The sequence below is a fragment of the Staurois parvus genome, unplaced genomic scaffold (assembly GCF_062004578.1).
Source record: "Staurois parvus isolate SC_StPar_1 unplaced genomic scaffold, SC_StPar_1.0 ptg000887l, whole genome shotgun sequence".
Lineage (NCBI taxonomy): Eukaryota > Metazoa > Chordata > Amphibia > Anura > Ranidae > Staurois > Staurois parvus.
In genome coordinates this window covers 651,822-668,769 of record NW_028318683.1, presented here as the reverse complement: position 1 = coordinate 668,769, position 16,948 = coordinate 651,822, and the positions used below count along the sequence as shown (strand labels likewise).

The following is a 16,948-nucleotide window of genomic DNA, read 5'->3' as shown; positions in this document are numbered from 1 at the left end:
CTGGGTTACACTCTGGATTTGGTGAGTCAGAGGGTCAGCCTGACTTCAGAGAAGGTGTCCAAATTAGAAGCAGGGATCAGACTGGTGCAGGGAAATGGGCCAATAGCGATAAGGCAGGTCATGTCAGTGCTGGGTCTACTGACGGCTTCCATCCCGGCAGTGCAATGGGCTGGTCTACATATGCGTCCCCTCCAGTTATGGGTCCTGAGAGTTTGGGACGGGAGTGCTCACTCCTTAGAGGACCGGGTACTGGTTCCCCCCAGTGTAAAGAGGTCGCTGTGGTGGTGGAGAAGGGCGTCCAGTGTAACCCAGGGGTTATTATGGTGCTTCCCAGTGTCCAGGGAGGTCACGACGGATGCCAGCTCCAAAGGATGGGGCGCCCACCTGGGAGGATTAGTGGCACAAGGGGAATGGTCCTGGGAGCAGAGGAACAGGTCCTCGAACTGGAGGGATCTGAGGGCAGTGGCAGAGGCTCTTCAGGCCTTCCAGGTGAGAATCAGGGGCCACCATGTGCGAGTCCTATCGGACAATGCCACGACAGTGGCGTATGTAAACAGGCAAGGGGGGACAAGGAGCAGGGCCCTTGGAGCCTTAGCAGCAACGCTCTTGTCCTGGGCAGAGGTGACCTTGGCATCCCTGTCTGCAGTACATTTGAGAGGAGAGCTAAGCCGGAAAGCGGATTTTCTGAGCAGAACACGGCTCAGGGAATCAGAATGGGCCCTGAACCCCGAGGTGTTTCAGGAAATTGTACTGAGGTGGGGTTCCCTGGACGTGGACCTTTTTGCCTCAGGAAGGAACAACAAGGTCCCGGCCTTCTTTTCCCTGTCCCGCGGGGACGGATCAAGGGCGGTGGACGCGCTGAGTCAAAAGTGGGACTACCGGCTGTGTTACGCCTTCCCCCCGGTTCCCTTGCTTCCCCTAGTTTTGAGGAAATTCAGAACAGAGGGAACCTCATTGATTCTGATAGCTCCCTTCTGCCCACAGAGGGCTTGGTTCGCGACACTGAGGAGTTTAGCCTCCCGTCCACCCTGGGAGCTGCCACCAAGGGAGGATTTGTTGTCACAGGGACCGGTCCTTTGCCCCAACGTGAGGAAGTTGAGGTTAACCGTCCAAGGGCCAGTCCGTTCCCGATGTGGGATTTGGCCAAGGTACTTGGTGTGATGACGAGGACGCCATTCGAGCCCCTGGAGTCCTGCTCGATTGGCGAACTCACCGTCAAGACTGCCTTCTTGGTAGCGGTCACCACGGCAAGGAGGGTGTGTGAGCTGGAAGCATTATCTATCAGGTCGCCCTATCTCCGTGTTTTTCTGGACAGGGTAGTTTTTCGAACGGACCCATCCTTCATCCCGAAGGTGGCACAGAGATTCCAGAGGGAACAGGACATAGTCCTTCCCTCATTTTTTCCTGACTCGGTTGGGGGTGATCAGGAAAAATTTCATTTATTAGATGTCAGAAGGTGCGTACTCCAATATCTAGAAAGGACTAGGGAGTTTAGGAGCACCGAATCCTTTTTGTTTTTTTCAAGGGAACTAGGAAAGGAAAAAAGGCGTCCAGAAGGACGCTGGCAGGTTGGTTGAAGTTGGCAATTTCTGGAGCATACCAGGCGGAAGGCCTGGAGGTTCCGGAAGGTATCAGGGCGCACTCCACCCGAGCGGTGGCAGCTACTCAGGCTGAATTTGAAGGGGCGTCTCCGGGGCAGATCTGCAGAGCGGCAACATGGTCCAGTTATGACACATTTGCCAAACATTACAGGTTGGACCTGGCCTCGGTGCAGGAGCAGGCCTTTGGTCGTAAGGTCTTGCAAGCAATTAGCCCGCCCGACGGGTGAGTACTCGCTTATCCTCTCAAGGTGCTGGCCTGAAAGACGTAAGGGGAAAAATCAAGTTACTTACGGTAACGTCTTTTCCGGGAGTCTTTCAGGCCAGCACCGGTTTCCCACCCAGTGTTGATATGGATTATGTGAGCATGATTTGTGATGATTACGTTGTCTCATGTTGTGTCTCCCCCAGGTGACTGGAGGATGTTTGGAGAACTGAGGTCGGAGGGGAGTGGAGGTCTTTTGTTTTAGGGTGGAGGTGTTTCCTCAGATGGGGAGGAGCCGAGGTCTCAAGGTGCTGGCCTGAAAGACTCCCGGAAAAGACGTTACCGTAAGTAACTTGATTTTTTTGAGGAGGAGGGTATGGTCAACCATATCAAAAGCCGCAGAGAGTAGGAAGAGTAGGAAGTAGTGGCCATTGGTTTTAGCAGTTAGTAGGTCATTCGTGAGTTTTAGTAGGGCAGTTTCAGTGGAGTGTAGTGAGCGAAAGCCAGACTGTAAAGGGTCAAGAAGGTTGTTGTCAGTGAGGTAGGAACTCATGCGATTGTAGACTAAGCGTTCTAGGAGTTTAGAGGTAAATGGCAGCAGGGAGATGGGTCTTTACTTGTTCATGTTGGTGGGATCCAGGGTGGGCTTTTTAAGTATAGGAGTGATGTGTGCATGCTTTAGAGGGGAGGGGAAGGCACCAGTAGAGAGGGAGAGATTGAAGATGTGAGTGAGGGAGCATAGGATGGAAGAAGAGGGTGACCGTAGTAGTTGTGAGGGGACACGATCCAGGGGGCAGGTAGTGAGACGGGCTTCTGAGAAAACCTTAGTGACCTCTTGGGTAGTAGCAAGGTCAAAAGAGGAAAGTGTTGAGGGAGGTTTAGTATAAGGTATGCTAAGTGGGATGGATGTCTGTGCAGTGGAGATGCCCCTACAAATTGCATCAGTCTTGTTTTTGAAATGATTTGCAATCATTTGTTTGATGTTTGATATTTATTTGATAAAACATGATAACCATATATGCACTACCTCTCAGGTGTCCATTGAATAATCCTAAACGCTGGGCATTGGTACAATTAATGTTTCTTTTTTCTTTCTTTTCTCTTTCTTTTCCTGCTCTTTTCTTCTCCACATTTTTTTCTGCCTTTTCCATTTTCTTTTCCCTTATCGTATTTGTCTAGGAATACATAACTTTGGCAATGTGACTATGTTAGCCTAAAAAACGAAAAAAAAAACAAAACAAAAAACTATTGGAAAATAAAATAAAATAGTATCATTAGTAGGAACTAACGTGGATTTACAAAAAAACGGTTGTGTCAGACCAATATTTTGACATTCTATGAGGAAGTGAGCTGTAATTTGAATAGGAGAAGGTCTGTGGACATAGTTTATATAGATTTCTCCAAGTCAATTAATACAATACCCTATAAATGCTTAATTTACAAAAATATGGTATTATGGCATTGATGATATCGTATGTAGCTGGATAGAAAACTGGTTGTGGTTGTTATTAAAGACACATTTTCTAAATGTTCTGGAGTTGTAAGCAGGGTGTCCCAAGGCTCTGTCCTGAACCAATTCTGTTTAACTTGTTCAGAAATAATATAGAGGTTGGAATAAACAGTTCAATTTTACTGCTTGATGATGATGACAAAACTAGACAGGGTAATAAAGTCACAACAGGATATAGAACCTTTACAAGAAGATCTAGATAAAAAAAAAGTGATAGACAACTACATTGTAAATGAAGTTTACTATTGAAAAATATAAAGTAATGCACTTGGGAGCTAAATATATGCAAGTTATGCACTAGGGAGAGGGAACCTCCAGGGAAATTGTGGATGGAAAAAGATCTGGATGTCCTAAATGAAAAACTGAGCAATAAAATGCAATTCCAAGTTGGAGAAAGCAAGGGAAGCAGACTAGTATGCATTAAAAGGGTATTTACTGAGGAGATAAAGCTATAATTCTTCCTACTTTACAAAACTTTGGTTCGGCCACATCTTTAGTATGCTGTCAAGTTCTGCTCACCGGTCCTCAGGAAGGATTTGCTGGAACTGGAGAGAGTCCAGAGAAGGGCAACTAAGCTCAGAGTGTTACTAAACCCACAACAGTAAAATCAGTCTGTAGATGCAGTAAAGCATGCTTGTTATATTCCCTGTGGAACCTAAGGTTTAACCCTCCCCTTCTTGCAGTGCCCCCTCTTATCTCCTGATAAGACATAACATGTGGAGACACTCTGCACATGCTCAGTTTGGTGTTTATTGCAAGAGAGGTTTTTTTTCTTGGGAGTGCATGTGATCAGCACAGGGTCAATCAGCATGATCCAGACAGAGGTCAGGGGTTCTGTATCCTCCTAGAGCAGAAAGAAAACTCCTCCTACAAGCTTTAACCAGTGCTGTGCTGGACGATGATAGTCACAAGACTGCTACATACTGCTGATGAGAAAAGGTATTTAGCAGTTTATATTTACTCTAAACATTGCATTTCCATGTTCTGTGTACTGTGGGAGACCAGATATAGTGAATGCAGGGTCCGGGGAGACCAGATATACTGAATGCAGGGTCCGGAAAGACCAGATATAGTGAATGCAGGGTCCTGGGAGACCAGATATAGTGAATGCAGGGTCCTGGGGGGACCAGATATAGTGAATGCAGGGTCCTGGGGAGACCAGATATAGTGAATGCAGGGTCCTGTGAGAGCAGATATAGTGAATGTAGGGTCCTGGGCAGACCAGATATAGTGAATGCAGGGTCCGGGGAGACCAGATATAGTGAATGTAAGGTCCGGGGGAGACCAGCTATAGTGAATGCAGGGTCCGGGGAGACCAGATATAGTGAATGCAGGGTCCTGTGAGAGCAGATATAGTGAATGCAGGGTCCTGTGAGAGCAGATATAGTGAATGCAGGGTCCTGTGAGAGCAGATATAGTGAATGCAGGGTCCGGGGGAGACCAGCTATAGTGAATGCAGGATCTGGGTTTAGTAACACTTTAATAAGGGGGCTGTAGGACTTCAGTTATGAAGAACGGCTACAAACATTAAACTTATTCTCTTTGAAGAGACACTTAGGAGCGGTATAATTACAATACACAATTCTTAAAATGATGACTCTAGGAGGAAACTATTTTACATAAGGTCTCTAAAAAAACACATGGCCACACAATGAAGTTGGATGAGAAGTAGTTCAATCTTGAGTTGCATAAAGCGTTCTTTACTGCTAGATTGGTAAGGATGTGGAACTCCCTTCCACGGTTGGTGGTGTCAACATTGGGTGTAGACCATTTCAAAGATTTGTTTCTTAGCGAACGCAGTATATAGGGTTATGGAAAGTGGTAGTGAAATGAACATGCATATACAGGTGTACCTCGGTTTACGGATTTAATGCGTTCTCCGGGACATTTTGTATTGCAAAAAATTTGTAAACCGAAACGCGGCTTCCCATAGGAATGCATTGAAAAATTAATCCATTCCGGAGGTCAGAAAAAAGTTTTAAAAAAGTCGCTGTTGCTATAGGTCAGTGTCGTTTTTTAAATGTAATTCCGTTTTTTTTTTCACTATAGCTCAGAGAGTCAGCTGTTACTTTCCCCCCAGCTAAAAGAAAGAAAGTTTCCTTTTAGTCTATTTCCCAAGACAAAAGAAACAAAGTATCCTTTAGCTCTGGGGAAAGTGACAGTTAATTCTGTGAGCTATAGTGAAGAAAAAAAAAAGCCGGCAATTACATTTAAAAATCGGCACCGACATACGAAGTGTATTGCGAAAAAAATTTGGGAAAAATTTGTAAACAGAGGCATCATTTTCAATGGATTTTCATTCTTAAATGGAAAATTACGTTAACCGAGGCATTTGTAAACCAAATTACACCTGTAACAAAGTTATGTGTGCTAGGCAGGGGCGGACTGACCATTTGGAAACTCGGGCACTGCCCGAGGGCCCGGGGTCAGTAGGGAGCCCTATGAGATGCCCCTGGTATCTTTTTCGTAGGCTTTTTTGGGTTTGGTCAAGGACACAGGGGCCCCATGATCCCATATTGCCCAGGGGCCCCATGAGTTGTCAGTTTGCCCCTGGTGCTGGGACAAGGTGATCCAGGGCCCGGAGAAAAGCTACCAAACTGCAGCCCCCCCCCCAGATTGGGTTAATAATGAAACACTGTGCCAAAACATATATAATGATTGTAGAATGTGCTATTTTGTGTGGCACGTACATCAATTAATTTGCCTTTTGTTCTATAAACAGATTGCACATGAAGGGGACATGTGTCTGAAGTTCAAACTTCACCAGCATTTTGAAGTAGGCTATATTCAGCCTGCATCAGTCACCGTGTATGAATATTATGCAAAAGGTAAGAATTTACCATCTCCTACTGATGTGACCTGTAAAGAACATGAAATTGCACTCTTAATCTTTTATTTGTACTAGAAGTGAATGAAGGAACACACAAAGTTTGAGATTAAACTCAAGCCCATTCATAACTAATCTCAAACTAAGCAGACCAGTTTGTACTTTTTGTTTTACCAGCCAACATGGCTGCCCAGCAGACTTGCAATAATGACCCAAATGAATTATTTAATGTAGGCATAGTTCTTTCAAATCTTTTATTATTTTATATTTTAATATTTGAACCATTAGTAGCACCATAACTATATATAATTGTGACAATCTAGAATACATTTGGTTGTGGTTTGGGATTTTTTTGAAGTTAAGGTGAAGTTTATGTTGCAGTTAAAGTGGTCGTAAACATCTGAAATGAAAAATGAACAAAACTTATCCCTCTATAGTGTGTATTACCTTGATCCAAAGCACCAAGTGTGATTTCTGTCTGCTCTCTCATTCCTCTTCTATCTGTATGAGTCATTTTTGACAGCTAATACCAACACCAGACAATCCTGGAAGATGGCCCTGCCCTCCCCCTCCAGCATACATCAGGTGATTGACAACCTGAGCTGTTCATATTTACCTATGAGACTGTGTAGAGTGTTGTCTGTCGATTCCCTCCACTCATGTCTCAGATTACATTCAGCTCTGTGCAGCATGTGACATTAGATCCCAGCTCCGTGCCTTTTGAAGCTCAGATATGCTGTCTAAATTATGTGTTTTGAACAGCTGTAGAGAATAGAGAGCTGTAGATAGACAGGTACAACTTATGTAGGAGGATTTGATTCTTTTCTGTGTATCGCTTCAGACCAGTCACTCCACTGGGTATATGTAAGGGTGTACAACCAGTTTAAAGGATAAATTCACCTTTTGGCACATGTATGTTACATGTTCCACCTGTATTTAGAGTAGAATGTGTAATACATTTCAACAGCTGCAGCTCTTCAACAAACCCCCCCCCCCCCCCCGAGTGACAGCAAACCGGGGATCTTATGCCTACACCCGCTGTCACTGTTTGAAAATATGAAAGTAATGCAGCCATGTGGGGCTCCGCCCGCGCAGTTGCGTCCTTCTTCACGGTTTCCTGTTTTTTCACTGCAAAAATACTGTATGCGCATTTATTATTTTTACCCAAAAAGTGAACTTATCCTTTAAAGCTGAAATCCAACTTTTGGTACACAGTACAAGCTGGCCCAAACAAACCATGTCCGTCACCAACATGTGAGGCCGCTGGATGTGCTGTACGGACTGTATGTGGCTGAGGCTAGATACGGCACTGTGTTTGAGTGCAAGCCGAAACTTTCCTGTCTTAGCCCCAGAACACAATAGAGACTGCCAGAGCAGCGCTCAGCCAGTCATAGAAAGTGGTGTATTCTTTTAATGAATACAAAGCTTCCTCTGGTTGGCTGAGTCCAAGGTTGTGACCAGGGGCGGACTGACCATTTGGAAACTCAGGCACTGCCCGAGGGCCCGGGGTCAGTAGGGGGCCCCATGAGATGCCCCTGGTACCTTTTTCATAGGCTTTTTTGAGTTTGGGGAAGGACACAGGGGCCCCATGATCCCCTATTGCCTGGGGGCCCCATGAGTTGACAGTCCGCCCCTGGTTGTGACAACATCAGCCAAACACTAGCCTCTCATTTTGGATACAGAAGATGAAGGGCTAAAGTTAAAGGGTTACATACACAAAGTGGTTTAGCCTAGTATGCATGTCTACAGGCAGCCTATAATCAGTAGTAAGCTCCACCACAGCATTTTATTTTTAGGGGCCCCCAGGTGGGTTATGCCATAATGTGCTAGTATGCACGGCATATAAGTACATTATGGCAGACTTACCTGTCAAACAGTGCCCTCCAGCGCTGCGATCAGGGGCGGACTGACAACTCATGGGGCCCCCGGGCAATAGGGGATCATGGGGCCCCTGTGTCCTCGCCCAAAATCAAATCACACCCAAAAAAGCCTATGAAAAGGTACCAGGGGCATCTCATGAGGCCCCCTACAGACCCAGGGCCCTCGGGCAGTGCCCGAGTTTCCAAATGTTCAGTCTGCTCCTGGGTGCGATTGATCCATTGGGCCTTGGGCAATTCCATCTTCGCGAGGTCTTTGTTCCTGGTTCCCTGCCTTCGGCCGGTTGATAGGCTGGGTTGCAACAACATCACTTCCCCGCATGCACATGGGAGTCACATCGTCACAGCACAGATTGGGTTTGTAAATGTTTTCTGAGATGCATATGCACGACTCCGTGAACATGACAGCTGACAGGCAGGAGCAGGGGTGTATTTACCACAAGGCAAACAAGGTATTTGCCAAGGGTGGCATTTTTCAGGGGGGCAGCACTGCCCCCTGGAAGAAAGGAGGGAAGAAGCCACACAAGCGGCATGGGGACCAGGTGGGATGGTGTATGCAGAGCCCGACTCTCATTTCCAGGGATGTCCGGAGCTGTGAAGGTGAGTGTCTTCCCTCTCTCGACGGGGGGCGGGGGTGACCAGTGTATGGGAAGGCACTGGTAGTGGAAAGCTCTCTTGGGTGGGGGGGGCAGGGGTCAATTTGGTCAGTGACAGGCTCTCTCTGCAGGGGGGGGTGGTGTTGATTGGTGTTAGGCTCTTTCTGCGGAAGGGGGGGTGTTGGGGGGCCAATTTTGGTGTTGCCTAGGGCAGCACAAAACTTAAATACACCACTGGGCAGGAGGATGCATTTATGGAAGGAGGGACCAGTAGGATCTCTTCTGACATAAATACCCTGCCTGTCAGCAAATTTTAAAAGAGTTAAGTTAACTTCCACTTTAAGTCGCAATTGCTGGTTTGAATGAGTAAATATGAAAAATAGTATTGATGATAATGTTTTCCATGCACTTGGAGGATAATCTAATATTCATCAGCATCCAGTATTTTACACAATGAATGTAAAGATCAGACAGTGATATCAGGAACTTGTGTTTATAAGTTGATTAAATTGCAGTCTAATGCTATTTTCATTTAGTAGGTTTTTAAGTGGACCTGAACCTAACAAGTGATGGTTTGCTATTCAGTAGGAACATCTAGAAATATTATTGTATAGAAGTGGTCACCTGAACAAGTTACTGTTTGCCTTTTCCTCCAGAAAAATAGAAGAGCATTTCTTGTGTCTAGGCTCTCCTGTGCCTATAGCATAATGGATGTATATCTGTATTTCTGCAGTGTGAGACCTTCTAAGACTCTGCTGCTTCTGGCTGCTAGCCTCAGAAAGTTTGAAGTGAGGTTTGATGCCGTCACTGCTGTGCATCTCACTGTTCTCCTTGCTGGAAAAGAACCTGTACCTGAGCACCTTCTGTGCAAGGATCTGCATGCTTCTGCTTCTATCTTTCTGTGGATCTTTGATTTATAAACCTCCTCCTGCTTCTTCATCATTACCCCAACAGCCATTAGAGCACCATGATCATAATGCAAGGCCCTCTTTGAATAAAACCATTGGATAAATACAATACCCAAGGAGCAGACACACCACAAGGCACATACAAGTATTCTTGTAAGCAGATCCTACAAAGGCATCCCAGCAGACCTCAAACCTGGGAGCCCTTTGCTGGCACCCCATCTGACATCTCACAATGCAATGTTGATGGCTTAGCGGCCAACAGAAAGGTGTTACTTGACTTATAACCAAATGTATTTAATGAAAGCTGACATAAGTTATGGATTTCTATTGATAGAGAACCGCTGCACTAAATTTTACCATGTGGAAGAAGACAGCAAACTTCTGGGTAGGATCTGTGTTGGAGATGTGTGCCGCTGCTCTGAAGGTAAAATATGGTGCAAATTATTATTTTTTATAAAAATAGTAATAGTTGAAGTTGTTTGTTATATGTTTGCTGTTAGCAGAGGCTTCCCATTATGCTACAATAGTTTATGGTGCACCAAAAATTGTGCAGCTCTCTTATGGCATCATTAACAAGGTGATCATACCCAAAACGTTGTTATGTTGTCCTTAATCTCCATCTAATCCATAATCCTAAAACCTTAAAATGCCTTTCCACCCAATATCAATGTTTTAGTTATAGCTAGAGTCTGACAGGCAGCTCCTAGTCTTAGGTATACTAACAGTGAGAAGTCCCTGATACGATAAATAAAGAATGTATCCTGCTATCCTTTAATTCATATTGTCCATGATTTAGGAAGAAACAAGTTATATTTAGTGCCTGGTATTAGAAAAAAAGACAATTGCATGGATCCATCTAGAGCAGTACAAATGTCTCATGTTGGATTTACCAAGTCTTGTTTATAACTTCCAAAAAATACCTGGTGATCCTTACAGTCTTCGTTCAGAAGGGTGACAAAGCTGTAGGAGTTGCAGTGAATTCATTGCAGCGTTGTCACCGTGAGCAGCTGCACAGGTCTGGATTGCTACATATGATGAGGAGGGTTATCGGCGTTGTCAGTATTGTTCTGTTTGCATTCAAGTTCTCTGCAGCTTGCATTTATGAATGATACAATGCAAAGTATAGAATATTTTAGTGCAGGAAACCATCAGAGATCCCTTTTAGTGTTTACCATGCTAACCATAAATGAATGGCTGGAAGCACAGAGTGTTAAAAGGCCTTGACAAAATTCATGCACAGGCTGCATTTTCTGAACTGTTTCTTTAAAGTAGCTTTAAGCCCAGTCACTAGTATCTCACATGATCTTTTATATGTTAATGTAACCTGAAAGCTGGGGAGATTTTCTCTTTCTTTCTATTTGGTCTCCGGACAGGAAGTGAAGAAAATCTCCTCATCAGGGGTACAGGCAGTAATAAGGACTTTAGTCAACAACTCACTCAAGCTCTACTGCTCATCAAAGGAATGTGAGTGGGGCGCTGGTGCTCAGGCTGGTTTTTAGATCCAAGATAAGTGACAGAATAGCCGGCAACCCATATCCTTATCATTTATGCTTTATTGGCACACAGTAGAGGACATATAATCCATAAAACTGACACATTTCGGCCACAGTCTTCATCAAAGCTTACATCAAAAAGAACTTAAATTCAAATTTATATAACATAAGAGCCCACAAAATTAGGGGCGGTACACAGGGGCATATTTACCACAAGACAAACAATGCATTTTTCAGGGGGGCAGTAGCATTTTTCAGGGGGCAGCGCCATCCCCCGAAAGAAGGGACACACGCAGCATGGGGACCAGGATGGATCTTAGAGATGCTGCGGGCTGCTTGATGGTGTATGCAGAGCCTGACTCTTGTTCCCGGGATATCCAGAGCTGTGAAGGGGAGTGTCTTCTCTCTCACCGGGTTGGGGGGAGATTGCCACTGTATGGGGGGTGGTGGTAGTGGAAGGCTCTCTTAGGTGGGGGGCTGGGGTGTTGTTGGTCAATGTCAGGCTCTCTTCATGGGGTAGGCGGGTGTTAGTTGGTGTCAGGTCTCTCCGTGGGGGGAAGCCAATTTTTGTGTTGCCTAGGGCAGCACAAAACCTAAATACACCCCTACCGGTACATACTTAATTAAAATCATTGTTCAGTCTAAATGATTGCAGGTGAAAGTGAAGCAATAGGATTTCAGAGAAAAGGAAGAAAAAGAGAAAACCTCATCAGGATGCTTGCAGTTATATTCATTAGACAAAGTTTTCTCTTTTTCTTCCTTTTCTCTGAAATCCTATTGCTTCACTTTCACCTACAATCAATTAAACTGAACAATGATTTTAATTTCGTATGTACCGACCCTAATTTTGTGGGCTTTTATGTTATATAAGTTTGAATTTTAGTTCTTTTTGATGTAAGTTTGGACAAAGGCTGTGGACGAAATGTGTCAGCTTTCATGGATTCCATGTCCTCTACTGTGTACCAATAAAGCATATATGATAAGGATTTGAGTTGCCAGCTATTCTGTCACATATCTTAGTAATAAGGACTTTACAGAGGTTCCCATTCTATTGAAAACTAGGTTGTTATTTTGGCTTTATCAAAAAATGAAAAAATAACTAGTACAGTATTTTCAATGTAATAAAATAATGCGCGGTGATCTTTCATTTTGCAGAAAATTGCTTCATGCAGCAGCAAATGGCTAACGTGGCTTCCACTGTACGATATAAAAAGGCATGTGACGCTGCTGTGGACTATGGTCAGTGTTCATTATATATCATTAAAGCATTCAAGACTTTCATTCAAGATTTTGGTTGTAAAATTGCCCACCGGTTATCCCTTTGTTTACAATTCTTGGTATTTTTGATACACAGTATACGAGACGACACTCAGTGCCATCAAGAAGATGGACAACTATGTCACCTATGTGATGACCATTAAAGTGGTCTTTAGGGAAGGTAAGCCAAGCCTAGTATTCTTCTACTTTATTTCATGCTTTCTCTTTTTATAATCAAAGCTGCTGGAATAGGTTCTGGTTTAGAGCCAATGCTGTCATAAATATATTTGAACTGAGGTGGAATGCCTCTTTCATCCCTTCATACTGTCCTCTGCAGATCAACCTTATAATATAATGGACATTCTTAAAATGGATGTTTACAAATGACACATATGCAATTCATTTCGGCAATGCAATATAAATCGGACACATTTTTAGAATTTTTCGGAAATTCAAATGTATCTGAATGAAATACTAACATATTTTGTTGAAATTATTTTAGTTTAATTTCGTATGTTCGTTTTCTAGTAAATCCAGCATGCCCTCGGTCGATGATGTAACGGGGGTAGGGTCATACGATGACATCATCGAGGCTCCCACTCCTTAATTATTTAAAAACTGTCAGATGGTGGAGCTGTCAGATGGCAGGAGCCTTCATCGGGTGCATAGCTCTTTTTCTTTTTTCTGGTTGGCGGCTGGCGATCCTCGTGATTGACGTTGAACCTACTTTGGGGAACATTTTGGTTTTTTTTTTTCAAATAAAGGACTTGTCAAAAATTGTTGTGTTTTTACTCACTTTTTACAGTTTTTTGGTGAATGTGTAGGTGTACATACTCACATGGGGCCCCCCTTGTTAAAGGGGGCTTCCAGACTCTGATAAGTCACCCCCGCACCCCCCACAACCACTGTGCCAGGGTTGTGGGGAAGAGGCCTTTGTTCTCATCAACATGGGGACAAGATGCTTTGGAAGGGATCCCCCTACCCCAAAGCATCCCCCCATGTTGAGGGCATGAAGCCTGGTATGGTTCAGGAGGGGGGATGGCGGTCTCTCATCCCCCCACTTTCTTGGCCTGCCGGGCTGCATGCTCAGTCATCGGTTAAGGACGCAGCGACCAGCTTGCCAGCCCACTCCTTAGCAACCAGCAATTCTTCAAGCAGAATTCAGATTGGTCGATCGATTTTCGACCGATTCAAATTCTAATTGTTTCCGAAAATTATTAAACGAAATGAAACAAATTACGAAAACAAATTATGAAACAAAATTAATAACATAACAAATGTACCTGAAACAAAACTAAACAATTTTTTCTGTTCTGCACATGACTAGCAGTAATTATATATTCTGTGATATGTGAGATGATGTTGCTGAACAGATTGGCTTTGGACATTACTGTATATTAGGGTTACACAGAGATACAGTATGACAGGGCAGTCAGCTAATCTGTTTTTTTTTTGCAGATTTACTATATTTTTGCTGCCTTCCTTCCAAATGCTGAGGGATATATTGCCTGGTATTACCTAGGGAACCCAAATGCCTCGTGCATCTGATTAATAATTTTAGAGCACATTTAATTTAATTTCAACCATGATAATCCAATCCATTTACATTGGCTTATGTGGATTTTGTGATGGTTTAACTCTCCAGTAAAAGGTATCACTTTTTGTCTTCTTTACATAGTTTACAAAAAATTTATGTGCACATGAGCTTATAGCAGAACAATTATTTTAGCCAAGAAGAGATGTAGGAGCCATCAATGATTAGAGATGAGACACACCAATACACATTTAGTCCTCCACATTTTGGGGGGAATTTAGGAAATTAAAAAAAAAAACCAACACATTTGTTCACTGAGTGACCTCAACTCTACTGAACATCTTTCAAATTAATTGGAATGCCATTTGTGAGCTCATCCAACACAGGACCTAATCTCCCAAATGGCTGAATGGGCACAAATTCCCACAAACACTCTCTAAGATGTTCTGTAATGCCTTTCTAGAAGAGTGGAGGTTATCATAGCTGTAAAGGAGGGACCATGTCCATATTAATGCCAATGGTTGTGGATTGGGGTGTCCAACAAACTTATATAGATGTGATGGTTAGGATTCCACAAACATAGCCTTAACCGATTAACCAAATTATTATGGTGACACAATATGCATCATGGCATAAGTTCTTGCACAATCAGCATCTGCTTTGATATCATGATTATAACAGTTAGCCAGATTGAATTTGATTAACTACCTCTGGCTCCCTACAGTTAAGTTTTATTGTACTGTATAAGGTAATATATACATGTGTTTATTTTCCTCAGGGATCGATACAGTTACTGTGAACGAGAAACGGGATTTTATCAGCCACAACAAATGTCAACAAGCTTTAAATTTACAGATAGATCGAGACTACATAGTCTGGGGAATAGCTAAAGATACATGGCTTCTGGCATCTAAGTAAGTGATATTAAAATATTTTTCCAGGTAGTCATTATTTGTGCTTTTTCTCCACCCAGTCCTTCTTATTAGGAGATACAGTTTTGTCAAATAATAGATTACACTTACTAGGGGTTCTTTAACCGCTTCCCAACCACCCTATAGCAGAACTACTGCTACAGGGCGGCAGAACTGCATAAAATCATATATATATATATATATATATATATATTGTGACAGTAGGCAGGTGAAATCACCTGGTTGCGTCCTGGATGGACGATATATTTGTCCGAGATTCAGGGTTTATGGGGATTTGTACCACTAGAGGGAAGTGCTGAGTCCTTCAGCACTGAGATAATGAGCCCAGCTGAAGGTAGTGGGCTCATTAACACTTGTATAAAGCTTCCCAGAGTGCTTAGGGAGTTGCTCCACCCTGGAACCAGATCTGTGCCTGAACTGTCTGGGGAGCTGACCTGTTATCTGTGTGCAGAGAGACCAAAGCCTGTGTGGCTAACCTCCCAGTACTAGCAACTAGGTATAGCTGTACCTAGTGGGTAGCTAGGGAAAAGCTGTTGTTGCAGTAAGTAGCCAAGTTGGCCAGGATTTATTTTGATGTCTCTTTTTGTTTATCATTTTTTCTGTAAATATTGTAAATAAATTGCACCTGTTTGTTTTCACCTCCACTATTGTTGTGCTGTGCCTATCTTTTTGTGTTGTGCACCCATCCAGGGGGTCACACACACCCGCTGCCGAGCTAACCTTGTTACATATGGTGGAGGATGCGGGCAGTTGTGGTAACTAAAGGCCAGCATGGAGGAGATAATCAGACAGTTGGCTCTGGCAAATGCCAATCAACAACAGGCAAATGCCAATCAACAGCAGGCAAATGCAAGTTTCCAGCAGAGCATTGCAGCCCAGCAGAAGGCCTTGGAACAAGCAGAGGTCCGCCATAGGGAATTGCTGGTGCAACAGGACCAGAAATACCAGAAACAAATTGAGGCTGTTTTGAAGCAGCTCCAGCAGAGGCAACAGACTGAGGCTGGTGATGATTCTGGTAAAACACCATCATTTTCTGTGGGCCGTTTATTGCCAAAAATGACTGGAGAGGATGATCCGGAGGTGTTTCTAACCACCTTTGAAAGGACTGCTGAAAGGGAAAAGTGGCCTAAAGAACAGTGGGCTGGATTGATGGCCCCATTATTAACTGGAGAATCGCAAAAAGCTTACTATGACCTGGAGCCGGACCAAGCCAAAAACTATGATGTGCTAAAAGTGGAAATTTTGGCCCGGTTGGGTGTTACCCTCGCTGTCCGTGCTCAGCGGGTACATAATTGGACTTTTCGGCTTGGGAAACCTCCCAGGTCACAGATGTATGATTTCATTCACCTGAGCAGGAAGTGGCTGCAGCCAGAGACTTTGACCGCCCCAAAAATTGTGGAACGTGTCGTCATGGATCGGTTCCTAAGGTCTCTGCCTAATACTATTCAAAAGTGGGTCAGCCATGGAGACCCAGAAACTGCAGACAAGCTGGTGGATCTAGTGGAGAGATACTTGGCTACTGAGAACCTGACCTCCTCTTCCAGAGACTCACGGACTTTCCACCCTAAGACCAGACCATCCCCAGCGGCGGGTAAGATGACTACAAGGGGTGAGGGTGGAGAGAGTGAGAGGGTGGGAGTATTACCCAATGTCTGGCAAGAGCGGCCAGGAAGGCCAAGGCCGCAAGAAGCGGTGAAAAAAATTATTTGTTACCGCTGCCGGCAAGAGGGACATATTGCAGCTAATTGCCCAGTGGTGGATGAGCCTATGCAGTGTGACTTTCTGAGCAATAGACGTCAGTCACTGTTTGCGACAGTGGTATGCACGGCCAGCCCGGGCACTGAGAAACATTTGTGCAAAATGACTGTTAATGGAAATAATATTGTGGGGTTGCTGGATTCAGGTAGCTTGGTAACCTTGATAAGAGAGGAGATGGTCACTACAAAGGTCTCTGGGCATAAAAAGGTGGCAGTGATTTGTGTGCATGGGGACACTAGGGAGTATCCCGTGGCTACTGTGTTTTTTGAGACCCCCAAAGGTAACCTGTCTCATCAGGTAGGATTGGTACCTCATTTACCACATGATGCCATTGTGGGGAGGGATTTTCCAAAATTCTGGGAACTCTGGGATTGTTCTGACCCCCCCACTGTCTCCCCTGCAGACCAGGAAGGTGAATCCCAGAAAGCGTCTGAGTGTGGTGAGGTCTCTCCC

At 44.2% G+C, this 16,948-nt stretch overlaps 1 protein-coding gene across 1 annotated transcript in view; it reads left to right on the top strand.

Annotated features, from left to right (window-relative positions):
- LOC149442413 (A.superbus venom factor 1-like) overlaps positions 1-16,948 on the top strand; it is a 476,989-nt gene that overhangs the window by 419,981 nt on the left and 40,060 nt on the right. Inside the window, exons 39-43 of the mRNA XM_089656130.1 lie at positions 6,036-6,141; positions 9,856-9,945; positions 12,170-12,253; positions 12,369-12,452; positions 14,584-14,719. Of these exons, the coding sequence (XP_089512256.1) occupies positions 6,036-6,141; positions 9,856-9,945; positions 12,170-12,253; positions 12,369-12,452; positions 14,584-14,719 (500 nt within the window). The remainder of the gene's footprint in view (positions 1-6,035; positions 6,142-9,855; positions 9,946-12,169; positions 12,254-12,368; positions 12,453-14,583; positions 14,720-16,948) is intronic.